Source organism: Monodelphis domestica, chromosome 2 (genome assembly GCF_027887165.1).
Source record: "Monodelphis domestica isolate mMonDom1 chromosome 2, mMonDom1.pri, whole genome shotgun sequence".
Classification (NCBI taxonomy): domain Eukaryota; kingdom Metazoa; phylum Chordata; class Mammalia; order Didelphimorphia; family Didelphidae; genus Monodelphis; species Monodelphis domestica.
Window position 1 is genome coordinate 42,778,872 of NC_077228.1, and position 26,496 is coordinate 42,805,367.

The window sequence follows — 26,496 nt, forward strand, 5'->3', positions numbered from 1 at the left end:
TCATTTTACCTTCAAAACATCTTTCATAGACATCTCCTTCTCTCTTCTGACCTTTTCAATAATGTGGTACCTGCCTGTATCACCTCATGCCTGCAGGATGGTCTCCCTTCCATAAGTCTCTCTCCCCTGCAGTCCAGCTTTCACTCAGCTGCCAAAGTCATCTTTTTTAAAGAGCAGGTCTAACTATGCCACCTTCTCCCCAACTGCTGCTCCCATATAATAAGCTCCAGCGATTGTCTGTCACCCCCATAATTAAATATAAAATCCTCTGTTTGACAATCAAAGTCCTTCCTAATCTTCCCTTCCTTACCAGTCTTCTTAAACCATATACTACTCCTTCCTAACCCTGATATCCTTGATGTACCTCACACAAGATACTTCATTTTCCAACTCTAGTCATTTTCATTGGCTTTCCCCATGCCTAGAATGTTCTCCCTCCTCATTTCCCCTCCCACATCTTGGTTTCCCTGGTTTCTTTTAAGTTCCAGCTTAAATTCTGCTTTCTACAAGAAATCTTTCCCACTCCCCTTTAGCCATCTTTGCCTTCCCTCTATTGATTATATCCAATTTATCTTGTATATAGCTTGTATATAAACAGTAGTTCTCAGGTTGTCTCCCTCCATTAGACTGTGAGCTCCTTGAGGGTAGGGTCTATTTTTCTAGTCTTCTTGGTACCCTCAATATTTAGCATAGTGCCTAGCACCCAGCAGGTACTTAATACATGTTTATTCACTGGCTGATTAGAATGTAAGCTCTTAGCATGTATGTCCCCCTTGCTCAAGATCCTTGATGGCCCAGACTCTGCCTTTTTATCTCTGCATTTCCATCTCTAAGCATAATGTTTTGCATGTCATGGGCATTTCCTAGATTTCCCAACCTGAGATGAGTTTAATGAAATAAAAAGCTTCCTTACAGTACTCATGCTTCCAGATTTGTCAAGAACCAAGCAGATTATACGCTCCTGGGTCTTCAGCAAAGAAAACATAGGTGGAGGTGGAGAGTGTGTTCTCCTCATTGAAGATAAGTTTCTAAAGTCCTCAGAGGCCATGATGATTTCCCATGTGCTTCTGTGGTTGCACATTTTGTTCTGTAGGTTGGGTGCATCTGGATTGTGTGTTTTTTTAGTACAGAATTCTACTACCTGAAAAGACAATTAGAAGGAAATATCAGTCACGTAGATTAGACTTTTCCACTTTCCAGTACCCCCCCTCCCCTGACCCCGACTCTCCCTCTGACTTATCTCTTTTTTCTCAGGAGCCAGGAACTCATAACCTGGCTACCCTCCTCTGGATGGTTTCAACTTGTTAATGTCCTTAAATTGTGTAACCCAGAACTGAACACAGGACTCCAAATGAGTTCTGACAAGCCCAGAGAACAATGGGACTGTCATTTCTGTGGAAGTTTGATATTGAATTGAGATATTTTTTGTAAAATAATTTCTCCCTTTTGCTCCTCCTTTCCAACCAAGTTGAGGCTGAAACAGTTTCTCCTCCCAGACTATGAAACTGAGTTGGGTCCTCCATTTTTCTGCTTAGATCTTAAAAGGAAATAGGATTAAGGGCAGGGCTGGGAGTAGCCTTGTGAACCCTGATTAAGAGTATACTCTGCAGCCATGTTGGAAAGTATGGCAGCCTAACCCCATGGCGGGGAGGAAAGGGCTTGTTGGCATCTCTAAGATTTGCCTCTTGGAGACATCTAGGTGGCTCAGTGGATGGAGAGCCAGGCCCAGAGATGGGAGGTCCTGGGTTCAAATTTGGCCTCAGACACTTCCTTGCTATGTAACCTGGACAAATGACTTAACTCCCATTGCCTAGCCCTTACCACTCTTCTGCCTTAGAACCAATATACAGTACTGATTATAAGACATAAGGCAGGGGTTTAAAAAAATAAAAGATTTGCCTCTTCCTGTGATGAAGTAGTAAGAAAGAAATTGGAGTTTCTCAGTGACTATTTACCAACCAGAGCTGTCTTGGGATATTCAGGGGAAAGATTGAATGGGGAAGTCCCAAGGACAAATATTGGCCTGCACATGAGAAATTCTTTCTCACTTCTGCTTGTCCTTCCCCCCCCCCCCCCCCATACTCTCTTGGGCCCCACTCTGTTGCCCTGCTCTCTATTCAGTGTCTGTTCAGATTGCAGGCTGGCTTTAAGGGGTCAATAAATAAATTAACATAAAATAGAAAAATAATGCCTCTGGAGAATTCTAATCATACTTTCCTATCCCAGAAAGCTATGCTGATCTTACTGCAGCCCAAGATCTCATTAGTTTTTTTTTTTTTTTGGTAGAATCCCACATTATACTGATAACTCATTTTGAACTTACAATATTCCTTGGATTGGTCAGTGTTATTTCATAATCGTATCCCATAAACCTCAAAGCACTGGTAGAGGGCAGAGTAGAACTATCTTAGCCAACACTTGGGACTTTTCTTGGTGGCCTCTCTCTATGGGTAGGCTAGCATAACCCTTGCTTATTCTTCTCTCCAGTTTGAGAGCATTCACTCAAACTCTAGAGAAAATTATAGAAAGTTAATATGGGGGCTATCGATATCTCTAGTTATCTTTATCTTATTTTTACTGTCCCTCACAGAAGATACAGTAAAGTGAAACATTTATGTGGAATTTTAAAGTTTATTAAGACCCAGAATCGCCACAACTCTGAAAAAGATACTATAGTGTCACATTCATTTTAGAGATAAAGAAGCTGAGTCTTGAGGAGGTTATGTGACTTATTCAATCTTTCACTCATCTTCTTTTGCACATTGTTTTTCCAGGGTTGTGCTAGAGTCAACTCATAGGCAACTGATTGTTAACATTTCAGAATAAGCATCTATACTTCAGAAACTGGCAAAGACTGACTGACAATTGAAATTTAGTTTTGCAATGAAAGCAGTGGCTTAGGATCAATATGCCTGGGGCAATGGACAAGAAAGCCAAAACTGCATGTAATTTGTGTACTTGGTATGATATCATATGCATGATGCTAATAAGTCCAGACTAAGAGGCATGACTTAAAGTCCATTGTTTCATAGAAGGTCAGAACCTCTGAGCTGGAAGGATTCAGAACCTACCAGTCCAATGTCTACCTCATCAAGAATTTCCCCAGCAAGGTACCCAGGAGGGGTCAAATAGACTTTTCTTGAAGATCTTCCAGGAGGGGAGCAATCACCAATTCCCAAGGCAATTTGTGTCTCTGCTGTTTATGACTAACTTTATTACTTGACCTTTGCCTCTAATCCTCTGGTAGGAGTAATTTGTTCTGATATTTATCTGTTATCTCCTTTATGGAAGTATAGATTGTGATATTGAATAAGAACAATGGTACCGTTAACTACCTTATGATGACCAGGATTTCTTTCACTGGGTGTCCTGCTGAAGTTAAACTCCTAGAAATGTCTGTTATAGCCCTATTTCTTCTATTTTTTATCTCCTTAGAAACTCAAATCTTGACGTGCCTGTTCCCTTAGTCTATAGTCAACACCCTTTCTTGAACCTTGGTTCTTCTCCATTTGGATTTCGTAAAATGATATTAAGACTACTCTTTTTTTCCTGTTCTATGCTCATATGTTACATCAAAAGTTTCTCTGAAAATCTGTGGATAGAGTTCTGGCCATGGAGTCAGGAAGACCTGAGCCCAAAACTTGCCTCAGATACGCCCTAGCTGTGTGACTCTGAGCAAGTCAGTCAACCTTCTTTAAGCCCAACCTGTAAAATGGAATAATAATAATAATAATAACATATACCTCTCAGGGTTGTGAAGATCAAATTAGATAATCTTTGAAAAGTGCTTTGCAAGCTCTTGAGTGCTCTCTAAATGCTAGCCGCCATTGTCTAAATATAAATGTATAGATGTTATTATATCTGTCAAAAGATATGACCCTTGGACTCCAACATGACATAGTGGACTGAAGAAGTTAGAAAGCTCCAAGGTCACATACAGGTTGCAAGAACTTGAGGAACTCCTTTAACCTCTCAGAGCAGAAGGCAGCAGCTCTCTACACTTATAAGCAGTTCTTAAAGCTGCTAAAAAGTTCACAAAGATAAAAACATATCAAAAACCATCAGTAAGAATGTCAAAGACAGTCAGCAAGGAGATTCCTTGGTGTTTTAGGAGCTTTCCACCAAAGTCCTAAAAACTACTTTTATGTTCTTCTTGCTCAAAGGACCACAGGTGAGTTCCAAATCAATCCACCTGGGGGCAAAGTGAATTCAAATAGTTTCATGCTACCTTGTTTACAAGAGCCCTGGTTGATGTTGTGGGATGGTTAACTTACGGCTTCTTCAGTTCCACCAGTATCTTGGTCCAAAACACATAGGAGAGAGATGGTCATTGCTGGTGAATTTCAACTCTATCATTCAAGTCAATAAGCTTAGTCTGAAGCTGGAAATGTCCACACAGGATTTCTGCACTGTTCAAATAGAATCATTCTTCTTTTCTCATTAGTTAGCACTACCATATTACTCTCTCTCTCTCTCTACATATATATATATATATATGTATATATATATCCTACTTATTTACATATTTTCTCCTCTATCAGATTGCAAGTTCCTTAAAGGAAGATGCTGTTTTTGCTGTTCTTAGTATGCCCCTACTTAGAACAGTGCCTAGTACATAGCCCTTAATAAATACTTGCTAAATGACTGTAAGACCAAATATTTTTGCCGCCTGATAAGAGGTTCTAAGATTGAAATGACATTTTTCAAAATCAGATTGAGTTATTTTAGGAAAACATCATATCACAGTTTGAGACCAAAAAGAGAGAAGAAAGATTTCAATAGGAATTTATAACCCCCAAAATAAAAAAAGGACAATTTTTCAGTTGTCCTTGATTGGATTATTCATCACTCCTAAGGCATGGCCACTTCAAACCTTAGTGCTTGAGATGGGTATGAGAATGATTAGGATACTTACAGAATCTAGACTTTGCATAAACATTATAGATGCCTTTGCAGACTGGGATTTCTCTGGTATGAACTGACATTTTGCTTCATACATTCCTGTCTTTCGGTTGGTTTTGCACATCTTGATTGCACAGCTCTTATTACTGCATTTCAATACTCTGTTAACACCAGCAATGTTTCTTGAACATCTATAAGAAGATAGATTATATTGAAATTAGAAAATCTAGTAAATTGTTTATTAAAAAGGGTCACTATCGCCAAATTGTTTGAGTAAGACAATTACTATAAATGCCACATAAAAAGAAGACAAAAGTTGGGATGATTCAAAGATGGAAAGGTCATGGGAAGATAGCCACACAAATACATTGTTGGTGGAGCTGTGAATTGGTCTGACCACTCTGCAAACCAATTTGGAATTATACAAAGTTATACATCTTTCTTCTTCTTCTTCTTCTTCTTCTTCTTCTTCTTCTTCTTCTTCTTCTTCTTCTTCTTCTTCTTCTTCTTCTTCTTCTTCTTCTTCTTCTTCTTCTTCTTCTTCTTCTTCTTCTTCTTCTTCTTCTTCTTCTTCTTCTTCTTCTTCTTCTTCTTCTTCTTCTTCTTCTTCTTCTTCTTCTTCTTCTTCTTCTTCCTTCCTTCCTCCCTTCCTCCCTCCCTCCCTCCCTCCCTCCCTCCCTCCCTTCCTCCCTCTCTTTCTCTCTCTCTCTTTCTCTCTCTCTCACTTCTTTCTTTCTTTCTTTCTTTCTTTCTTTCTTTCTTTCTTTCTTTCTTTCTTTCTTTCTTTCTTTCTTTCTTTCTTTCTTTCTTTCTTTCTTTCTTTCTTTCTTTCTTTCTTTCTTTCTTTCTTTCTTTCTTTCTTTCTTTCTTTCTTTCTTTCTTTCTTTCTTTCTTTCTTTCTTTCTTTCTTTCTTTCTTTCTTTCTTTCTTTCTTTCTTTCTTTCTCTTTCTTTATCTGTATTTCCATTTCTAACAACCTAGCTCTGTCTTCATAATGAAATTCAGCATTCTTTCCTAAAGATTATGCTATTGAACTTAACCTATTCTTAACTCATTATCGCTAATAAATTTTTTCTCCCTATGAATTCCTCATTCTTTTTGGGGACTGAAGGAGGGGGTTAAAAGGTTGATGTTTTAAAACATTTATCAAAATCTTTTGTTTATATATCACATTAATTTAAAATATATGTACCTTCCTGGAGACAGATCCAATATGATGGAGTAAAGGCAGAAACTCAACTGAGCTCTTCCAAATTACCCTCTAAACAACTTTAAAATATCACCTTAAAACACATTCTGAGAGGCAAAACCAATAAAAGGATGAGGTGAAATAATTTTCTGTCCTAAGACAATTTAGAAAATAGGCAGAAAAGGTCTATCTCATTGGGATAAGAGTGGAGGGAAGTTCAGTCCGCTGATACCCAGGTAAACCAGCATCAGGCCAAGTCTGGCATAAGTCAGTAGTAGGAACCCCTCCAGGAAGCCCAGGGCAGGCCTTGGGGGACAGCTAAATCAGCAGTAGCAAATTCTAGACTTTGCATAAATTCATTCAGTTGTCAGTGAAAGGGTTGGACAATGGGTAAGGAAGAATTGGAAGGGATTGTTTTCGGGCACCAGGTGGAGGAATCTGTTTACATTGCTTATACTGAGTTCTGGGTCACAGTCCCAGGGTGAAGAGGAGCACTAGCACGTTAGAGCAAAAATCTTGATCACAGTTCCAGGGTGGAAAAGAATACTTATGGTCCCTCACAGATCGGGGCACAGGTCAGGAGAGCAGTGATAATCCCTTACTTAGATCACACTACCTTGGAAGAAAGGAAAACTTACATGTTTCCAGAATTAGCTCTGAAAACATTATTATGAAAAACCTGAAACTGGGGGAAGTGGTCCTAGGATCAGACCTCAACTTTAACATATAGTTAAAAATCAAGAATAGATTGGGGAAATGATAAAAACAAATAAACAAACAAACAGAGTCTAACTATAGAAAGTGACTATGGTGGCAGAGAAGCTCAAAACACACTCAAAAGAGGAAATCAATGTCAAAAATGCAGCAGGCAAATTCTCAAAGGAAATTCAAATTGGTATCATACCCAAAAAGAATTCCAGAGAAAGCTCAAAAAATATTTTAAATCAAGTAAGAGAGGTAGAGTAAAAATTGGGGGAAAAATTAGAGTGATGTAAGAGAGTCAATAGCTTGGTCAAGAAAGCAAAAATGTTGGAAAAGGGTGTACAGAAATTCTCTGAGGAAAAGAACTTCTTAAAAAGTAGAATTGGCCAAATGGGAAAGGAGGTACAAAAGCTCAGTGAAGGAAATAATATTTTAAAAAGTAGAATTTAGCAAGCTAATGAACCCATGAGACATTAAGAACTAATAAATAAGACTAAGAGATGGTTTTATTAAAAAAATAGACAAACTATTGGTTAATTTGATTAAAAAAGTAAAGAAGAAAACTAAATTGCCAATATCAAAAATTTAAAAGTGTGAATTGAATGAAGAGGAATTTGAAGCAATTATTTGAGTTATTTTGCCCAATTATATGTTAATAAATTTTATAATCCAACTTAAGTGGATGAATATTTACAAAAATATAAATTGTTCAGATTAGCAGAAAAGGAAATAAAATACTTAAATTCAATAATTGACCATATCAATAACAAAACCAACAAAAATCACATAAATTTCAATAGATATAGAAAAAAGCTTTTGACAAGATACAACACCTGATCCTATTTAAAACACCAGAAAACTTGGGAACATAGAGTGTTTTCCAAAAAATGATAAACAATGACCTAGTGACAGAGACCAAATCTGATCCCAGGTCTGTGAATCCAAAGCTGACTCCATGGCTCCCTCTTCATTCATGAGTTTGATGTCTCTCCTGTAGTTTTTCAACTTGGAATTAGGTGGTAGGATCAGGCAAAAAAAAAAAAAACTGGCTAGTTCAAGAGCTCAATACCTTGTCGCTTCAATAGTATTCTGCCTGGTAATGTAGAATGGCTGGTCAAGATTGTATTCATCAAAAACTCCCCACCGAAGATGGGCCCATTCATGGACAAACACTTTGCCTGTGGGGGAACATTACCACTTAGAAACATGTAAGAAGAAAACTTCTGTACATTTTTTTATTTCACATTTTTAAAATTGTTTGCTCCACAGGAGCCTGGTCCCACCCAAGAAGGGAACAGAGACCCAGCTAAGTAGAAATTCCATAGCACCAACCTTATACTGTGGAAGAGAATAGGGAAGAAGTTTTAGCTGGAATAGCTTGATGCAAACCATGAGATTAATTAAAGAGAGAAGAGTGCAGAATTATGGGAGAAGCTAAGAGATATCCTCATTGGAGGAGCTTGGGGGTTCAGGGATAGTGATATCAGAAATGGAATCCAAAGACCATAGCAGAGATTGTTGATCATGGACCTTATTAGTGCAAGCTCATGCCATCATGGAGGCCAGATGAAATCCAAGAGATGGATCCAATCCAACAAGGATATTGGGAGAAGAAGAGAAGTTAGAGGTTCAATAATCAAGAGATTATTGGGTAAACACCAGGGATCTGAGGTAGAATAGAAAAATTCCAATAATGTGAATTGTTTATATCAAGTATTTGTGTCTGTCTGTCTGTCTTCTACCTCCACTGTCTGCTGAGTTCCCTTCAGGGGCACAAATTTCAACAATGCTGCCATATTTATTAAATATACTGGTAGACATGTAATCCAAACGGATCACACATCTGGAGCTGGAAGGGTCACACAGGTAATAAGTGTAAAAAGTGGGATTTGAATCTAGATCTTCTGACTCTAATGCTAATGTTCCTTCCACTGTACCACTTATTGGGGTATGGGTTTTCAAGAAGGGAATATGATGATAAGGACTATAGAAACTAACATTGTATTAGTTTCTCTCTCTTACTCTCTCTGATTTTTTTTTTGCAACATCTATATTTCCCAATTTATTTCTTCCCCTTCTCTGAAAGCCAATTCATATGTATTGTTTTTTTACATGCTACATATATTACATACAACATATGGACATATCTATAGTTCTATGTAATATAATAATTACATATAGTGAGATAGGTAATATATCTGTTATTATACATAATATATCGTAATTACATATCAGGCAGTTAGGTAGTGCAGTGGATAGATTACTGTGCCTAGAGTCAGGAAGATCTGAGTTCAAATCTAGCCTCATACACTTACTATGTGAGTCTGGGCAAAGCATTTGATCCCTATTTGCCTTTATTCCTCATCTGTAAAATGGGGATTTTCTGGAGGAGGAAATGGCAGACAACTCCATAGGGGTCAGGACACAGAGTCAGACATGGTTGAATGACTGAAAAGCAGTAAAAATAATTAAAGGTAATTATTATAATTATTATGGATAAGATAGATAACATATCTGTGATTCTATATAATATGTATTATATATAATATAATAATTATCTATATGATATATGATAATTGCCTATAGTAAGTCTATAGGTTCTATAATTCCATATATTCTATATTTTGATAAAATGCATAATATGTATATAGCATACTAATATTCAGATAGTATACATAATTATATATATATAAATACATTAGTATTATATATAAACACCTGAATATATATGGAAAACAGACCAAATTCATCTGACATATAAATAAAATATATAAATATAAAATAAATATATGTATAAATATATATAAATATAAAATAAAATATAAATATAAAAACTCATTTTGTTTTAAATTCTAAGAAAAATTCTACTCAAGAAATCTAACTGTGCTAATTTCTGCTATCATAAGTTTTAAAACTAAACTATTTGTGTTGCATATATTTTTTCCACTTAGAAATAAATAGACCATCTAAAAATAAAAGCACCAAATAATCACAATATTATATGTTTTTTACACCAGAATGCAAAGACGAGTATACAAACATATTCTGTACCCCGGGGTCCATAGATATTCAAATTATCTCCTAGCAAGAAGTTAGGAGTGAAGTGTATATATCTTCCTTTTTCTCCGCACTGTCCATATTGTAGGGTATAGGGATCATTTCCATATTTCAGGTATGGATCAGCAACTATGACATCTGCCTAAGAAGTAAGGGGGAGGGAAAGATGTTTAAAGGAAAATTTAAAAAAATCAAAAGATAACACTGCATGTGGAAGTTAGCTTCTAAAACAAGGTAAATCATATGACTGAAAAATGCAATAATTAAAATATATATCTGGTAGGAAAGAGTGGTTGAATTAGAGAACATTACTTTTGATCTTACCTGCTCATAGGATTCCAGTTTAGGGATTAGATATTCAGGTTTTGAGGTCCATGTCATGGGAATTAGGATGCTCACATTCCTGAAATAAGCTCTTTTATTTGTAGCATGGAAGAGGACAGTAGAAGCCTCTGTTACCATTTCCTGACAGATAAAAAAGATTCATGGTTTTATAATGAAATGGGAATAGGGAGTGAAAATGTACACCAGAAGCCATACCCCTTACAGGCAGTCTCCCAAGTATTCAGGCAAAGAATTGATCCCCCCAAATCAGCTTGATAATCAGAGAGCATCTGTTATGATCTAAAAGTAACCATATGTGTACTTAGATGTTTACAAAAAAATAATGTTCCACATTTTCCAAGTGAAAAACCAAATTTTATAAAGGGATGACCAATTTACAACAATTTTACACCATTTACATTTCCTAATTTTTCTCTTTTTTCTTTCCTCTCAAGGAAGTCATCTCTTATAAAAAAGAATTTTAAAAAAATTAAAAAAAAAAACTTCCACAAAACTAACCAACATGTCCAATAAATCTGACCCTATGTGTAATGTTCTACAGCTTTCATCTATCTTCTCCCACCTCTTCTTTGAGGTCAAGCTTGATCAGTTAAATTTTCCCAGTCTCACGTTTTGATTATTTTGTTGTCCTTTTCATTTACATTGTTGTATGTTGCTTTGTGGGAGAAATCATACTTATTAAGAATAATGAGGGGGAAGGAAGGTAGCACAGTGGATAGAGTGCCAGACCTGGAGATGGGATGACCTGGATTCAAATCTGGACTCAGAAATATCCTAGCTGTGTGACTCTGGGCAAGTCACTTAACTCCCATCACCTAACCCTTCCCTCGATTCTGCTCTTGGAACCAAAACTTAATATTGATTCTAAGATACGAGTAAGGGTTTTGTGGTTGTTGTTTTAAAGAAGAGTAATGGGAGGTAGGGGGTACATAGGTGTTAAGAGTGGATAGAGTACTGGACCTGGAGTCAGGAAGACTCATGTTGCCGAGTTCAAATCTGACCTTAGCATTTATTAGCTGCATATGGCCGTAGGCTAGTCACATCACACTGTTTTCCTCACTTTCCTCATCTACAAAGTGAGCTGGAGAAGGAAATGGCAAACTACTCCAGTTTCTTTGCCAATTAACCTTCAAATGGGGTCATGAAGAGTTGGATGCACCTGAGAATGACTGAACAACACCAAAATGAGAGGTAGCAGGAACAAGGGGAAAAGATGCTTACTATGCAAGGTGCATTATAAATACTTAATAAATGCTTGTTGATAAAATATACCAGGCTTCATCATCTATGCTTGGATGATCTCCCTCGTAGAATAATGATGACAAAACCCAAAGATTTTTAGTTAATTTTAAGGAAATTAAATATTGAAGAAAAAATCCAAACTTGGATGAATTCATTCAGCCTCTTACTATAGCCATTAATAGATGCATAGAATATTAAAACTGGAAGGAACCTTAAAGGTCATCTAGTTCAATTTCATTCTTTGACAGATGAAGAAATGGAGTCATAAAGAGATGAAAATGACATGTCCAAAGTTACATACAGACTTTGGGATTATCTCCTCTAATCAATTAAATGAAATTCAAATCCGCAAAAATGTTAAAATTCATACTTTGTGTAAGGCACTGGGGGCCAGAGATAAAAGATGAAGCAGTCCTTTTCCTCAAGGAACTTTCATGTACCTAGAAGAATGTGGCCCATGTGCAGAGAAGTAAATACAAAGCAGTATGAGAAGGAAGAATGTGTTAAGAAAGGGGATATGAAAGGAGGTTGGTGGACAGAAAAAGCATTCTGTAGAAAGTGGTAATGCCCACCACAGTGTGGAAAATCTATATAAAGTTTTTTGGCCATCCCTTCATATCAGAGAAGAAGTCTGAATTATTTCTTTTTTTATGAGGTCTTTATAGTATCTTATTGTAAAATTTAGGTTAAGTATTTGGGTATGGGCTGTAGGTAGGTCAATATGAACATTTCTAGCCTTTGTGTGTTATCTGCTGGCTTTTTGCATTCTTTTCACAAACTTTAACTTTTTATTTATTTTAATTTTAAAAAAGAAATTGTATAGATTTATGGCATTAAAATAAAATATCTCGATATATAATACTATACATATATTTTATTTTATTATTAAAAAAACCCTTACCTTCCATCTTAGAATCAATACTTCATTTAATCATTATCCAAATTCTTGAATTTGCTGTAATTAACTTTGCTACTAATAGCAATGCAATGATCCAAGACAACTCTGAGGATACCTCTGGTATTTAGTCCTTTTGAAATTGTATAAAGTGAATCAAGTTTCAGTCCCTTAAGTATTGGTTCCAAGGCAAAAGAGTGGTAAGGGTGAGGCAATGGGGTCAAGTGACTTGCCCAGGATCACACAGCTATGCATATATTTTATGCATTTCTGACTTTCTAAATTTTTTTTCTGTATAGTCTGCTTGCCTTTCCTGTCATCTGTGGCTTCTGTAAAACTCCTTTTCAAATTCCTGTTTAATTTCTTCTGCTGATATATGATTGTTTACATATATATGTGTATATATACATATATCCTGTGATATATACCATGATATATCAGAACTGTGATGGGAATGTTGAGATGTGGAAAGGATACTTGTATTATCTTGTCTGATCCTTATAGCCATGTGAGGTAATAAATGACATTTATGTAGTACTTACTATGTGCCATGTACTGTGTTAAGTGACTTACAATTATTATCTCATTTTATGCTCACAACAATTTTGGGAGGTTGGTGCTGCATTATCTCCATTTTACATTTGACTTGTCCAGGATAATACAGTTAGTGTTAGGTTGAAATGAACCAATGAACCTATGGGAGGATAATCCTTAAAACAATAGAGAGTTAATTGAAATAAAGAAAATACCTTACAGAATATAAGCATGTAGGTAGGCAATTGGCTTACGGGACTGAAACTTGATTCACTTTATACAATTTCAAAAGGACTAAATACCAGAAGTCTCCTCAGAGTTGTCCTGGATCATTGCATTGCTATTAGTAGCAACGTTAATTACAGCAAATTCAAGAATTTGGATAATGATTAAATGAAGTCTAACATGTATAAGTTAAAAAAACAACTAATATTAATATGTGCTTATCTATCAGATACATACTAAATGTGTATGAAGACATACATATTTCAGGCAGATAAATAACTCCCTTCAAATGGCATTTTAGAGAATACAGCATAAAACACAAGTACAATCAATAAACTGAAGAAGGGGAAAGGGCTCTAATGAGCTTAAATTTTGTCTTTGCATTGATAGCATGAGTAGAAAATGTCTATTGAAAGAGAAATATCTGGTGAACAACTTTTCTCCCTTACCTTTGTTTTTTGAATGAGTTTTTCATCCTCAAGCACACTGGGATTGATTGCTATAACGATGCCATCATATCCATTGCCATTCAGCTGTATCATTGATCCTTTTACTACCAGCAGGAGACCCATCACAAGGACGAGAACAACATTTAAAAACCACTCCATTTTGGCTCATGTTTCAATGAAGCTGTAGGAAATGTCACTGGAAGATTATATATACTCTTATGATCAATTTCAGGAATTTGATCTAGATCGGAAATTTTGCATAAATATGAAGAAGAAAATCCCTAGTAAATCTTGTTTTTGGAAGTGAACTCAACATACCTTATTTGTTTTAGGGAACTAGATGCCAAGCAAAGAAAAGGATGTTTTTGAAAAAAGATTCCTCATACTTGTTATGACAATAATCTTCTTAAGATAATAAATCTTAACTATTCTCTGGGTCATTTAGTCCAATGATGGACACATCATCTTTATGAATCACTGGTGGAAGGCTACCAAATATAAATTAGAGAGAACCAGGAAAGAAAAAACAGAGGTCACGGTTCATTTAAAAACTGAAGGAACAGTTCCTTGTGATAGAACAGGATGTTCATTATCCCTTAAAAGCAGGAATCATTGCCTTTTGTGCTTGGGAGGGCTGGGTTTCCGGATTATCTGGATTTATGATGAGCTGGAGTAGAAAAATCAGTTAGTCAGATTGAGAAGTTATAATCAGCAGGAACAGCAGTTTTCTTTTGCCTCAAGAGGTGGATACTTTATGGTGATGGAAGGAGTGAGCAGGAGTCCAATGAGTCCAGGAGAGTCAGAGAGTAAATGAATCTAGCAGAGCAGTTATTCCCTTTTGTGGCTCTCTTTGTCCTGTTGTTTTGCTTTTTTTGTCTAAGGAAGAGAGGGAGAGGCAGGCACAGGGACCTAGCTGAGTGAAAATGAGTTGTGGCTGGAATAGCCCCATCACCATAAAAGAGACTGTCCTGATTAATTTCCTTTGTGACATTGCTTTATGATTCTACCTCTGTGCACTTTTGATGTTTTTTTAGGCTATACAATTCCCCATCCTCTAGCTTTGGACCTTCCTCTTTCTCCAATACCCTCATCTCACCTCCCCAGTTTTGAATCCACACTTTTTCTACAGCTCCCTCCATAGTCTACCCATCCTCTGTCTTTGAGTCTTGGATCTGATCTTCTACATGACTCTCTTCCTACTTCTTTTTGAACTAGATAACCTTTGTGAATTCTTCCCTTTCACCTCAACAGTATTTTCTTTACTCTTTAGATCAAACTCTGAACTATGACCTTCCCAACCCCAATTTTGCCACAAACATATTCCTTTCCTTCTGCTCTGTTAATTGCCCCTAATTCCTATCAACCTATCTTCTCCTTTCATAAATCATAGGAGGTGGTGACAGAACTTATCTAATACCCCAAACAAAATAAATATCTGCCTAGAACTTCTTGCCACCATGGACTAACTGTCATAGTCCATATTGCTTATGGACCTTGAGATGGATATATTCTCAAAGGGTATCTAATCTAATAATCTCTTTTTAAAGATAAGAAAGTTGAGTCTTAGAGAAATTAAAGGACTGTCCCATGGTCCTGAAGGTAGTAAGAAATAGAGTTAAGATATGAGCATAGGTCTTGTGACTCCATACTCAGAGAGAGGTGAGTAGAAAAGGTGGGTTGGTCCTACAGTGAGCACAGAGGATAAATGACCAATAGTAAGAATGCTGTACTCACAAATTGCAAAGAGAATATGAGGAAGGCCTCCACCATATTAGGTAAACCCTTTGTAATGAATTTATGGGATGACATGGTCAATAAGTGCATCAAATAGACAAGCAGAGATGGTTATGAGCTACAGCACTAGAGATTCATTGAAGCAGTAGGAAGAATTTTCTAATATTTAAACTAGCCTTAAAATGAAATGCCTTGTGAGGCCATGTGAGACTAGATATATTAAAGGAAAGGATGAATTATTGCATTGGAGATGCAGAAGGATTCCTATCTGGGTAGGAAGTGTAGTCCAGTGGGATTCTTTTCTGATGCCTCTCCCTTAACTACCTGGGCATGATAAAGAGAGTTTGTCCTTGTAGCATACAGCTATTGGTGAGGCTGAAGTCAGTGGATCTCTTGAGCTCAGGAGTTCTGAGCTACATTGGGTTCTATAGATCAGGAGTCTACACTAAATTGGGTATCAATGTGGTGAGTCCCCAGGAGCAGGGAACATCAGATTGCTGATAGAGTGTGGAATTGGCCCATATCAAAAACAGAGGAGGCGAAAGTTCTTGCACTGATCAGTGATGGTATCAAGCCTGGGAGTAGCTCCTGTACTTCCAGTCTGGGCATGATGGGGAGGCCTAGTATTTAAAAAGAAAAAACAAAGATTAAGAAATTGGATGGGTATTAGTATGTATCAACTCAAGGGGAAAACTGAGTCATCAGTATTTTTATGTTTCCTTCCTGCAAGGCTTTTTTGTAATTTTGATGAGTTTATTTCTTTACCTAGCTACTTAATATCTGGGGAGATGATAGACTATCAGAATGAATAAATATACCCATTCTTCAAGTCTATCTTTTTGCTTCATACTTTTTTAAAGAGATAAGGTAATAAAGCCTGGCAGATTTGAGATGTAAGATGTTAATTCTGTTTGGTAGCAACTGAGTGGCCAGAATAAAATATCAAATTGAGTGAGGTCAAAGATAAAGAAGAGTCAGGTCCTTTTATAGAAATCATAGAAAACAATGATTAAAGCAACAATCAATCAACAAGCATTTATGATATTTCTTCTATATGGGCACTGAGAGCTAGTCAAAACATTCTCTGCCCTTGATAAGCTTATGGTATATCAGGGGAAGTAACATGGACTTATTTGTTCTCAACAACTATATATATATATATATACATATATATGTATATTTATATATCCCCTTATCTGCAAGAGAGTTGGTGAGAATTTTAATTTTGCCCAGCTGGATCAATGGACTGAAGGATTATGGGAGGCAGAATCTGCATTGAACAGAGAGGCCCCAAAACTTTTAAGCTTTCCAGAGAAAAGAGTGTGGGAGTACCGGAATGCATCAGTAGTGGACCAATGCAAATAAAGTGTGTAGTCACTCAGAATTAAATATGATCATGAACATTTGAAATCTTTTTAGCCTTACCTGCCTGCTTAAGGAGTGACCTTCCTTGAAAATTTTTTGCTATTTCCCTGACTGTCAATTTACTGCTCCTGAGACCTGATGGTTTTCTCTATTATTCATTTTTTTATCCACTCCCACCTCACTGCTATATGATGAACTGGCAACCCATTTCTTTTCTCTGGAGGTAAACATATTAAGCTTGCTCTTTCTTCCATTGGATAGTCCTTTTAATATTTGAAGATAGCTGTTATATATTTCCCAAGTTTTTTCTTCCCCAAGCTAAAAACTCCATGATATACTTAAGAGGAAATGGTAAGAGACATATGATTACTATCCATCCTTCCCCCAAATTTTAGAGATGGAAACTCAGGTTTAGAAAGGCTTAAATAATTTTTCTAAGGTTACATGATAAGAAGAGACAGAATGAGGGCTAAACTCAAGTCTTCTGACTCATTGACAATGATTTCTTCCATTTCATTATAGCAGGGATTAATTAAGCAGATAGCCAGTCATGAATTAATGAAGTAGTTCATAGAAACTTTTTTGTAATGCAGGGTAAATTTTTTGGAAAATGTATAGTAATGTGAAGGCTAGTCAGGTAGATTTAAAGTTATTTTAGTGAAAATAGAATGAATAGTATTTTAATTTTTTGGTCTTTAGTCTTTCCTATGTGGATTTTTTGAGCAGTTATTTGGTGGCATTCTTGGTCTATATGGAATCAGTACAATGAGATCTGCAAATGGGAGCATCTGGAGAATTTCGCCAACCATATTGAATCCTTCTTCCACTTGAACTTAGTGTTGAGCATTCTTTGTGACAGTAGAAAGCACCTTCAGTGTCCAAACATTTGTTTCCTTGTTTTGTGCCTTGCTTGGTGTCAATCAGGGGATCACTGAATAAAATTATCTCTGTAGTCCCAATTATCAAGGAATTTTTTATCTTAACATATGCCTGGGATATATCTTATTGGAGAAGAGTTTTCAAGATTTTCTGAATCAAATGCTTTTTTGGGGGGCTAGTAATTGGTAAACTATTAAACAGTGTGATTTTGTCAGTGGTATACTAACAACTGTTTAACAATTGGCTTTTTGGGATAAATGTAGACTGGATACTCTGTTAAGCTTTATTTACATTATTAATATTTCCCCATAATTTTAAAGAGTAAATCAAATTCTGATTTGTAGTCTTTGTCAATTTCTGAGGTGTAAATGTTAACCATGAAATTTTAACCATCCTCTCTAGGAACTAGTAAAAACAGGCTCCAACATACTCCTGGATCTTGTATTTCTTGAAACCTTTTAACCAAGAGTGTTAATCTAGTCTACTATACAAATTTGTACAGAAAAAGTTTCCCATTCTCTGGTCACCACAGCTTTATAGAATAATGTTAACATGGGAAAAATAAAATGGGTATATAAGTCCCATAACATGTACAATTGGATGGATGTTCCATTGAGAAGTCCACTGGTCTATGTATCTTAGATATAAATAGAAAGTGGAGAATTGACTGGGCCCAGAATTAAAAAGGAGGAAGATCAAGGTGGGATGCATTTATGAAATTGTTCATTGTTCTTAAAGGTCCCATGATAAGCATCTGTTTAATGTTGATGATCTCTTAATGATGTTCTATTTCTATGGAACACCATTATCAGAGAAGAACCAATATTTGAGATGTCCCAAAGGGCCATCTGGTTCAAGTGTTTCATCTAAGGAGATGAAATATAATATCAACAGTGGTTTTTATGTAAGAATGTCTGAAGGGAGGACAAAAAGATTAGGGCTGGCCATATAGGAAGAGGAAGGAAAAATAGAGGGGCAGCTTAAGTATTGCATGAGTAGCTACTAGGTTTTAGAAGGCCCAAAGAAGGTCCTCAGTAAAAAAAGGATTAATTTTCTGGCAGGAATTTATGTTAGGATACACGCAGGAGGTATGTAACTATTTTTAATGAGATTATGGGTTCTTTGCAGTCATATAATATTGAAACATAGATAATTAACATGTCACTTGTCTGTATATAAATGAATTTTTCAAAGGTATTTGAAAGGAATTTGGATCTCTCAAAAAAGTTGGAATTTTTTCATTAAAATTTCATTTGTCCTTTTTGCCTTGAAATTTTCATTGAAATTTCATTTGTCCTTTTTGCCTTGAAATTTTCATTGAAATTTCATTTGTCCTTTTTGCCTCTTCTTTCCCTAACACAGTACAAAGTAGAACTTTTGTTTAACTCTAGTAGAAATCATAACCAATTTCTGATGAGCAGTACATAAATCAACAAACCTTTTCTAAATAATGAGATTAATAACTTATTTATGTTTTTAATTTAAGTACTCATCAGGTGATCATAGATATTGAATTGGAAAGGATCTTAGGTCACCTAGAGAAGATGAAAGCTCCGTGAGGGGGCAGGGGCTCTTTTATTTTAGTGTTTGTATTCCTAGCACCTGTAGCAGGCACATCATAAATACTTGTTGATTAATTGATCTGGTTCAAGTGTCATCAGCAAAATATTAGCTTATAGACTCCATAAAAAGCAAATGGTAGACTAGATTTGGCCTATAGGCACACCCTGGAATTTCTAGTCCAACTCTTCCAATTGAGAGAGGAGACTAAGACCCAGTCAGTTTAAGGAAACTGTTTAAGATCACACAAATAACAAGCAGCAGATTCAGGGCCTTTCTCCTACCATCTCTGACTGCTAATACAATGCTCCTTCTACTGCCTCCACTTACTGTTTCCTATATTTTCCTACCTACATTGAAAATGGTTAAGTTCAAATATAGAACCAGCATTTATCTCTTTGCAATTGCTACAGTACTTCAGGGTTTGCAAAGCACTTTATCAATATGATCTCATTGTATCTTACAACAACCCTTTGAGGGGATAGGTATTATTATTAATATTTCTATTTTTCAGATGAAGAAACTGAGGTAGAGAGAAGTTAAGTGACAGGGGCAGCTAGGTGGCTCAGTGGATTGAGAACCAGGCCTAGAGACAGGAGTCCTGGGTTCAAATCTGACCTAGGAGCCTTCCTAGCTGTGTGACCCTGGGCAAGTCACTTAACCCTAATAATCTAGTTCTTACTATTCTTTTGATTTGGAACCAATACCCAGTATTGTTTTGAAGTCAGAAGGTTGGGGTTTCTTTTTTTTTTTTAAGAAGAAGAAGTTTTGACTTTCCTAGGGCCATAAAGCTGATAAATGTCTGATTCTGACTCCAGACCCAGTTATTCAATCTATTATATTACCAGCTATATCAGATACATTTATTGTGGTTGGCAAAACTATACAAAACAAAGAACAATGGAAAGCAAAATTCCATGGAATTTCAATTTCTCTGCACTGGGAAAGAGCAGTTTTTGGACTCAGAAAACCTGTGTTTCAATCCTACCCAATTCTCTTTGTGACTCTGGCCAAGACTTCTTCCTCTGATTAAGCCACTGACAGGATTTCAGTATCTGTAATATGAGGGAGTTGGATTAGATGGCCTCTGAGTTCTCTGCCAGTTGTAGAACTATGATCTGTGTTAGTGGAAATGCAGTGATCCGAACAACTTGGAGGGAGCTATGAGAAAAAAATACTATCCACATTCAGAGGAAAAACTGGGAGTAGAAACACAGAAGAAAAACAACTGCTTGAATACATGGGTTGAGGGGATATGGCTGGGGATGTAGACTCTAAATGAACATCCTAATGTAAACACCAACAACATGGAAATAGATTTTGATCAAGGACACATGTAATACCTAGAGGAATTGTATGTCAGCTACAGGAAGGGGGGGGAGGAGAGGGAGGGAAATAATATGATTCTTGTAACTAAGGAATAATGTTCTAAATTGACTCAATAAATTAATTTTTTAAAAACAAGAACTATGATCTGTCCTATAAATACTTGAATTTATATACTCTGTTAAATAGCAGACAATCTTATCTAACAGATTTTATTTTATGGGTGTGAGTAGATTGTTGAACCCTTGGTCAAAATGGCTGGTTATAAATTTCAGTATTCTAACTGGCTGATTATTATTTAATTTACCCCACCATATGTATCCAAACATGAGGTGTCTTGGGGGCAGGGGAGGGGGAGGATTGGTACTAGAGGGATGAATTCTGCATGATAAGGGGGGCAGAAGTCTGGAAACTAGGAAATGTTTCATTTAGACATAATCATTGCAAATTTAGCATGATAAAATAGATTCAATGAATTAATTTTATTATAGAAAAGTAATCAGATGAATGCCTTAGTTTATCCTCTCTTCCTTCTTCCTTTCTCTTTTTTCTACTTATAGCCTCTCTCATACATTTGAAGGAAGAAAAAAACCAGAATGTTGTTCTGGGAAAGCTAGAGCCAGAGAACTTAGTCTATGACTCCATGGAGAATAAGCATTAAAAAAAAAAAAAGAAGAAGAATCCAGGATCACCTCCACACCATAATTAGGCATCTGGGGAATATGAGTATAGTATGACTATTACAGGAACACTGCCCACAGAAATACAAAGATGAATAGACAACCCAAGAAAAGAACATGAGGATAGTATGCCTTGAGTAAATGAACAGCAAAAGCTCCTAGAGAGCAAAAAATTTTTGTCTTTGTATGCCCATCTTCTAGCATAAGTGCTTAGCACACAATAGGATCTTAATAATTTTATTAATAATATTATTATTTTAAATAATAACAGATCATATAAATAATTAATATAACATAATAATGTAAAGAAATAAAATAATTTTATTAAGAATATTATTTTAAATAATAACTAATAATATAAATAATATATATTAGTATAGAATATAATATAGAATAATATAAATAAATTATTAAGATTCTACTGTGTGCTAAGCACTTATGCTAAAAAAGGGGCATACAAAGACAAAAAGAAAATTTTTTGCTCTCTAGGAGCTTTTGCTGTTTTCATTTATTCAAGGCATACTATCCTCCCTCATGTTCTTTTCTCTGGTTGCCTATTCATCTTTGTATTTCTGTGGGCATTGTTCCTATAATAGTCATACTATACTCATATTCCACAGATGCCTAATTATGGTGTGGAGGTAATCATAGTTTTAAAAAATCTTTATATTATGTCTTGGAGTTAGTACTGTATAATGGCTCCAAGACAGAAGAGAAGAAAGAGGTAGGCAATGAGGGTTAAGTGACTTGCCCTCAGTCACATAGCTAAGAAGCCTCTGAAGCCAAATTTGAACCCAGGACCTCCCATCTCCAGGTTTGGATCTCTATCCACTAAGCCACCATGCTGTTCCCTGACTCTGAGTTCTTGAAGTCTGTGCCAGTGTAAATACTAAGACTCTAATAGGTCCTTCCAAGCTGGAAAAGGGTCCACATCTGATTCAGGTCTGTCACCTAGGAAGTCATCCAGATAACTTTGGAGAAGCTCATAACAAGGTTGACTAGAGGTGAAGAATTTTGTCAAACCAGAGAAACTCACCAAGAAATACATTCACAAAAGCAACTGTGATCTCTGGACCAAAGGGAGGATCCACAAGCACAACATATGAGTCATAGAACCTTGAGTGTTAAAGTGGCTAATATGCCCAGGCATGTGCTGAGAGGAGTTAGATGCCTCCCAGCTGCCTCTTGGGCAATATGTAAATTCTTGTTTTCCGTGGGCCCTCACTGGTGACTTACCTTATTTCCACACCACTTATATGACTCTCAAAGAGAAGAAGAATCAGTAGAACAAAGATCACGTGTATCCAGAACTCCCAAGTGCAAGTCCTGTTTATTGCCTTGTTCCACAGGGAATGTGGAATCCATCCAAAGGATAGAAAATGGAAGAGAATTTTCCTGATCATCATGGGGCATATTTTAGTGTTTGAGTAAAATCTATCCACTATCTGATGCCTTATTAGTCATCCATTTTAACAAAGAATTAAAAAAAGAAAGGGTTTGTAAAAAAAGGCAATTCATTATAACTGACACACCAGACAAAGTTGATAATATATGCAACTCTCTCCACTCACAGTCCCCCCCACCTCCACAAAGAAGGGGAAAATAGCCATTATTGTATCTTTTCTTTGGAGTCAAATTGGACATTGTAACTACATAGAATTCAGTTTTGATTTGTTACCATTTTTTTCTTTCCATTTACATTGTTGTAGTCATAGTATTCATTGTTTTTATTTTACAATTCTGCTTCCTTCACAGTTCATTCATACCTTCTTATAGCTTTCTGTAAATTATATTCAGGTTTCCCCACTCTTCAAGAGATAAACCTATTTTGAAGGGAATCTTGTACCATTAACAGAAAGCTACCTCCTCAGTTCAATCATATGTTCTACCTTGACTCATCTATTATTCTGGATGGACTTGAATGAATGTGGGTCATTCCATCAACAAAGATTTATTAAGCTCCTACTTTGGATCAGATATTGGGTTAGGCCCTGGGGATATGAAGAAAGGTCCTTTCCCACAGATCTGACAGGTATACTATTCTATGTTCACATAATTTATTTATGATTTCACTCTTTATATTTAAGTCATTTATAAATTTGGAATTTATCTTGGTATTTATCTTGGTATAGGATGTAAAATGTCAAATTAAAACCTAATTTTTCCCATACTGTTTTCTAATTTCCCAACAGATTTTGTCAAATAGTGAGTTCTTGTACCAAAAGCTGGGATCTTTGGGTTTATCATATACTGTCTTGCTGAGGTCATTTACCCTAAGTCTATTCCACTTATCCTCCCTTCTGTCTCTTAACCAGTACCATATTGTTTTGATGACCACTGCTTTATAGTACAGTTTAAGATTTGGTCCTGCTAGGTCTCCCTCTGACACATTTTTTTTCATTATTTCCCTTGATATTCTTGATCTTTTGTTCTTCTAAATGAACTTTGTTACAATTTTTTCCTAATTCAGTAAAAAAGTTTTTTGGTAGTTCAATGGGTACGGCACTGAATAAGTAAATAAGTTTGGGTAGGATGGTCATTTTTATTATGTTAGCTCTTTCTACCGATGACTAGTTAATGTTTTTTTTCCCCAATTGTTTAGATCTAGTTTTAATTGTGTGGAAAGTGATTTGTAGTTGTGTTCATATAGTTCCTGTGTTTGTCTTGGCAAATAGATTCCTAAGTATTTTATATTGTCTAGGGTGATTTTAAATAGAATTTCTCTTTCTAACTCTTGCTGCCTGGATGTATTGGAAATGTATAGAAATGCTGATGACTTATGTGGGTTTATTTTGTATCTTGCAACTTTGCTAAAGTTGTTGATTATTTTCACTAGCTTCTTAAATCTCTAGGATTCTTTAATTAGGCCATCATATCATCTGCAAAGAGTGATAGCTTGGTCTCCTCGTTGCCTATTTTAATACCTTCAATTTCTTTTTGTTCTCTATTTGCTCTGGCTAGTGTTTCTAGTAGCATGTTAAATAATAGAGGTGATAATGGGCATCTTTATTTCACTCCTGATCTTTTTGGGAAGGCTTCTAATATATCCCCATTACAGATGATGCTTGCTGATGGTTTTAAATATACTGTTTATTATTTTGAGGAATAGTCTTTCTATTTCCATACTTTCTAGTGTTTTCAATAGGAAGGATTGTTGTATTTTTTTCAAAGGCCTTTTCTGCATCTATTGAGACAATTAGGTGATTTCTGTTGTTTTGACTATTGATATGGTCAATTATGTGAATGGTTTCCCTAATATTAAATCACCCTTGCATTCTTAGTATAAATCCCACCTGTTCATAGTGGATGATCCTTGTGATAACTTGCTGTTCTTTTTGCTAGTATTTTATTTAAGATTTTTGCACCTATGTTCATTAAGGAGATTAGTCTGTAGTTTTCTTTCTCTGTTTTTGGTCTGCCTGGCTTTGACATCAATACCATATTTATGTCATAAAAAAAATTTTGGTAAGACTCCTTCTTTGCTTATTTTGTCAAATAATTTGTATAGTATTGGAGCAGTTTAAATATTTGATAGAATTCACTTGTGAATTGTTATATATATATATTGATTTATATATACTGATATATAGACTGATATATATTAATTTAAGGTCGCCAAGGAATTCAGCTATGTAATTCCTAAATGAAAACTCAAGTCAGCTGCCAACCTTTTTTTTTTTATGGTGTTTTAATTACAAACAGGAGGAAGAAAGTATTAGAGGGAGAGAGGGGGGGGGGGAAAGGGGAGAGAAGGAAATAAGGCTTAACTACCCACTCTGCTTAGGCTGAGCCAAAGTGGGCCCAAGGCCCTGGATAGCCAAGGCAAAGAAAGAGATCAGTCCCTATCACTCACGTGACCAAAATGTAGAAAACAGTCTGTGGGCTCCTCCAACTCCAAGCGCCAGGCTCCAACCACCTCTCTCCCTCCTCACAGGAAGTCTCGAGAACTCCTGAGCTGTCCTCTACCTCACTTCCTGTGTCTCACATATGCCAATGGTGGCTCTAGCTTGACTTAGGACCGCCCAGAGGTCTGTCCTTTTTGCACATGTCTGTTGAAGGCCATATTCTCAAATAATTAAATCTTGAGTTTTGCTACAGCCCTTCCTAATCTTGTTACCTTCAGTAGGGTGGAGATTGTAGCTTCAAAGACCTGATTCTGTTATTCCAAGTATTTCTATTGTTATTGATCAGGAAATAGCTAAATCCCATCTTCTAAAGAATGGTCTGAATAGGTTGAGTAGTTTTGAAATTCACAGAATCCATCTGGCCCTGGGAATTTATTTTTAGGAAGTTTCTTGACTGCTTGTTCAATTTCTTTTTCTGAGATGGTATTATTTCTATTTCGTCTTTTGTTAATCTATGCAATTTATATATTTTTTTAATATTCACCCATTTCACCTAGATTGTCATATTTATTGCTGCATGATTGGGCAAAATAGTTCTTAATAATCACCTTAATTTTCTCTTCATTAGAGGTGAAATTACTCTTTTCATCTTTGATATTATTAATTTGATTCTCTTAATTCTTTTTTAAATTAGATTAACCAGTACTTTATTTGTTTTTCAAAGTACCAGCTCCTAGTCTTTTTTTTTATTAGTTCAATAGTTCTTTTACTTTCAATTTTATTAATTTCTCCTTTAATTTAGTTTTTATCTGGGGACTTTAAATTTGTTTTTTTTTCTAATTATTTTTAAGTTGCAAGCCCAATTCATTGATATCTACCCTCTTGATTTTGTTGTTATAGGCATTCAGAGATATAAATTTTCCCCTGAGTACTACTTTGGCTGCATCCTATAGATTTTTGTATGATGTCTCCTCATTGCCATTCTCCTTAATGAAGTCCTCAATTTTTTTCTATGATTTCTTTTTTGACCCACCAGTTTTGAAGAATAATTTAGTTTCCAATTAATTTTAAATTTGCCTTTCCATGGACCCTTGTTAAGTTTAATTTTTATCACATTATGATCTGAGAAAGTTTTATTTATTATTCCTGCTTTTCTGCACTTGTTTGCAATATTTTTATGCCCTAGTACATGGTTGATCTTTGTATATGTACCATGTATTGCTGAGAACATATATTCCTTTTCATTCCTATTTGGTTTTCTCCAGATATCTATTAATTCTAATTTTTATAGCATTTCATTCACTTCTCTTACTTCTTTATTATTTATTTTTTGGTTCATTTTATCTAGCTCTGAAAAGGGAAGGTTGAGATCCCCCATTAATATGATCTTACTATCTATTTCCTCCTTGATGAGCTGATTATTTCAAAGTCATGGCTCTTTTCAGATAATGAGTTTGGAGAACTTCTCAGCTATCAGTGAGATAGATATCAAGACTAATAAATGGTGAGAGCTGGATTTGAGGACAAAGGACACTTAAAGTGCTAGGAATATCCTTACTCTTAAACT

The 26,496-nt window shown here is 35.8% G+C and overlaps 1 protein-coding gene across 1 annotated transcript in view; it reads right to left on the bottom strand.

The window, feature by feature from the left end:
* The window catches only part of LOC100009933 (calcium-activated chloride channel regulator 1-like), a 36,925-nt gene extending 23,226 nt beyond the window's left edge, over nucleotides 1–13,699 (bottom strand). Inside the window, exons 1-6 of the mRNA XM_056815387.1 lie at nucleotides 13,541–13,699; nucleotides 10,175–10,315; nucleotides 9,845–9,992; nucleotides 7,863–7,971; nucleotides 4,916–5,093; nucleotides 878–1,141 (exon numbers count right to left, since the gene is read on the bottom strand). Coding sequence (XP_056671365.1) covers nucleotides 878–1,141; nucleotides 4,916–5,093; nucleotides 7,863–7,971; nucleotides 9,845–9,992; nucleotides 10,175–10,315; nucleotides 13,541–13,699 — 999 coding nt within the window. The remainder of the gene's footprint in view (nucleotides 1–877; nucleotides 1,142–4,915; nucleotides 5,094–7,862; nucleotides 7,972–9,844; nucleotides 9,993–10,174; nucleotides 10,316–13,540) is intronic.
* Nucleotides 13,700–26,496: the final 12,797 nt, after the last annotated feature.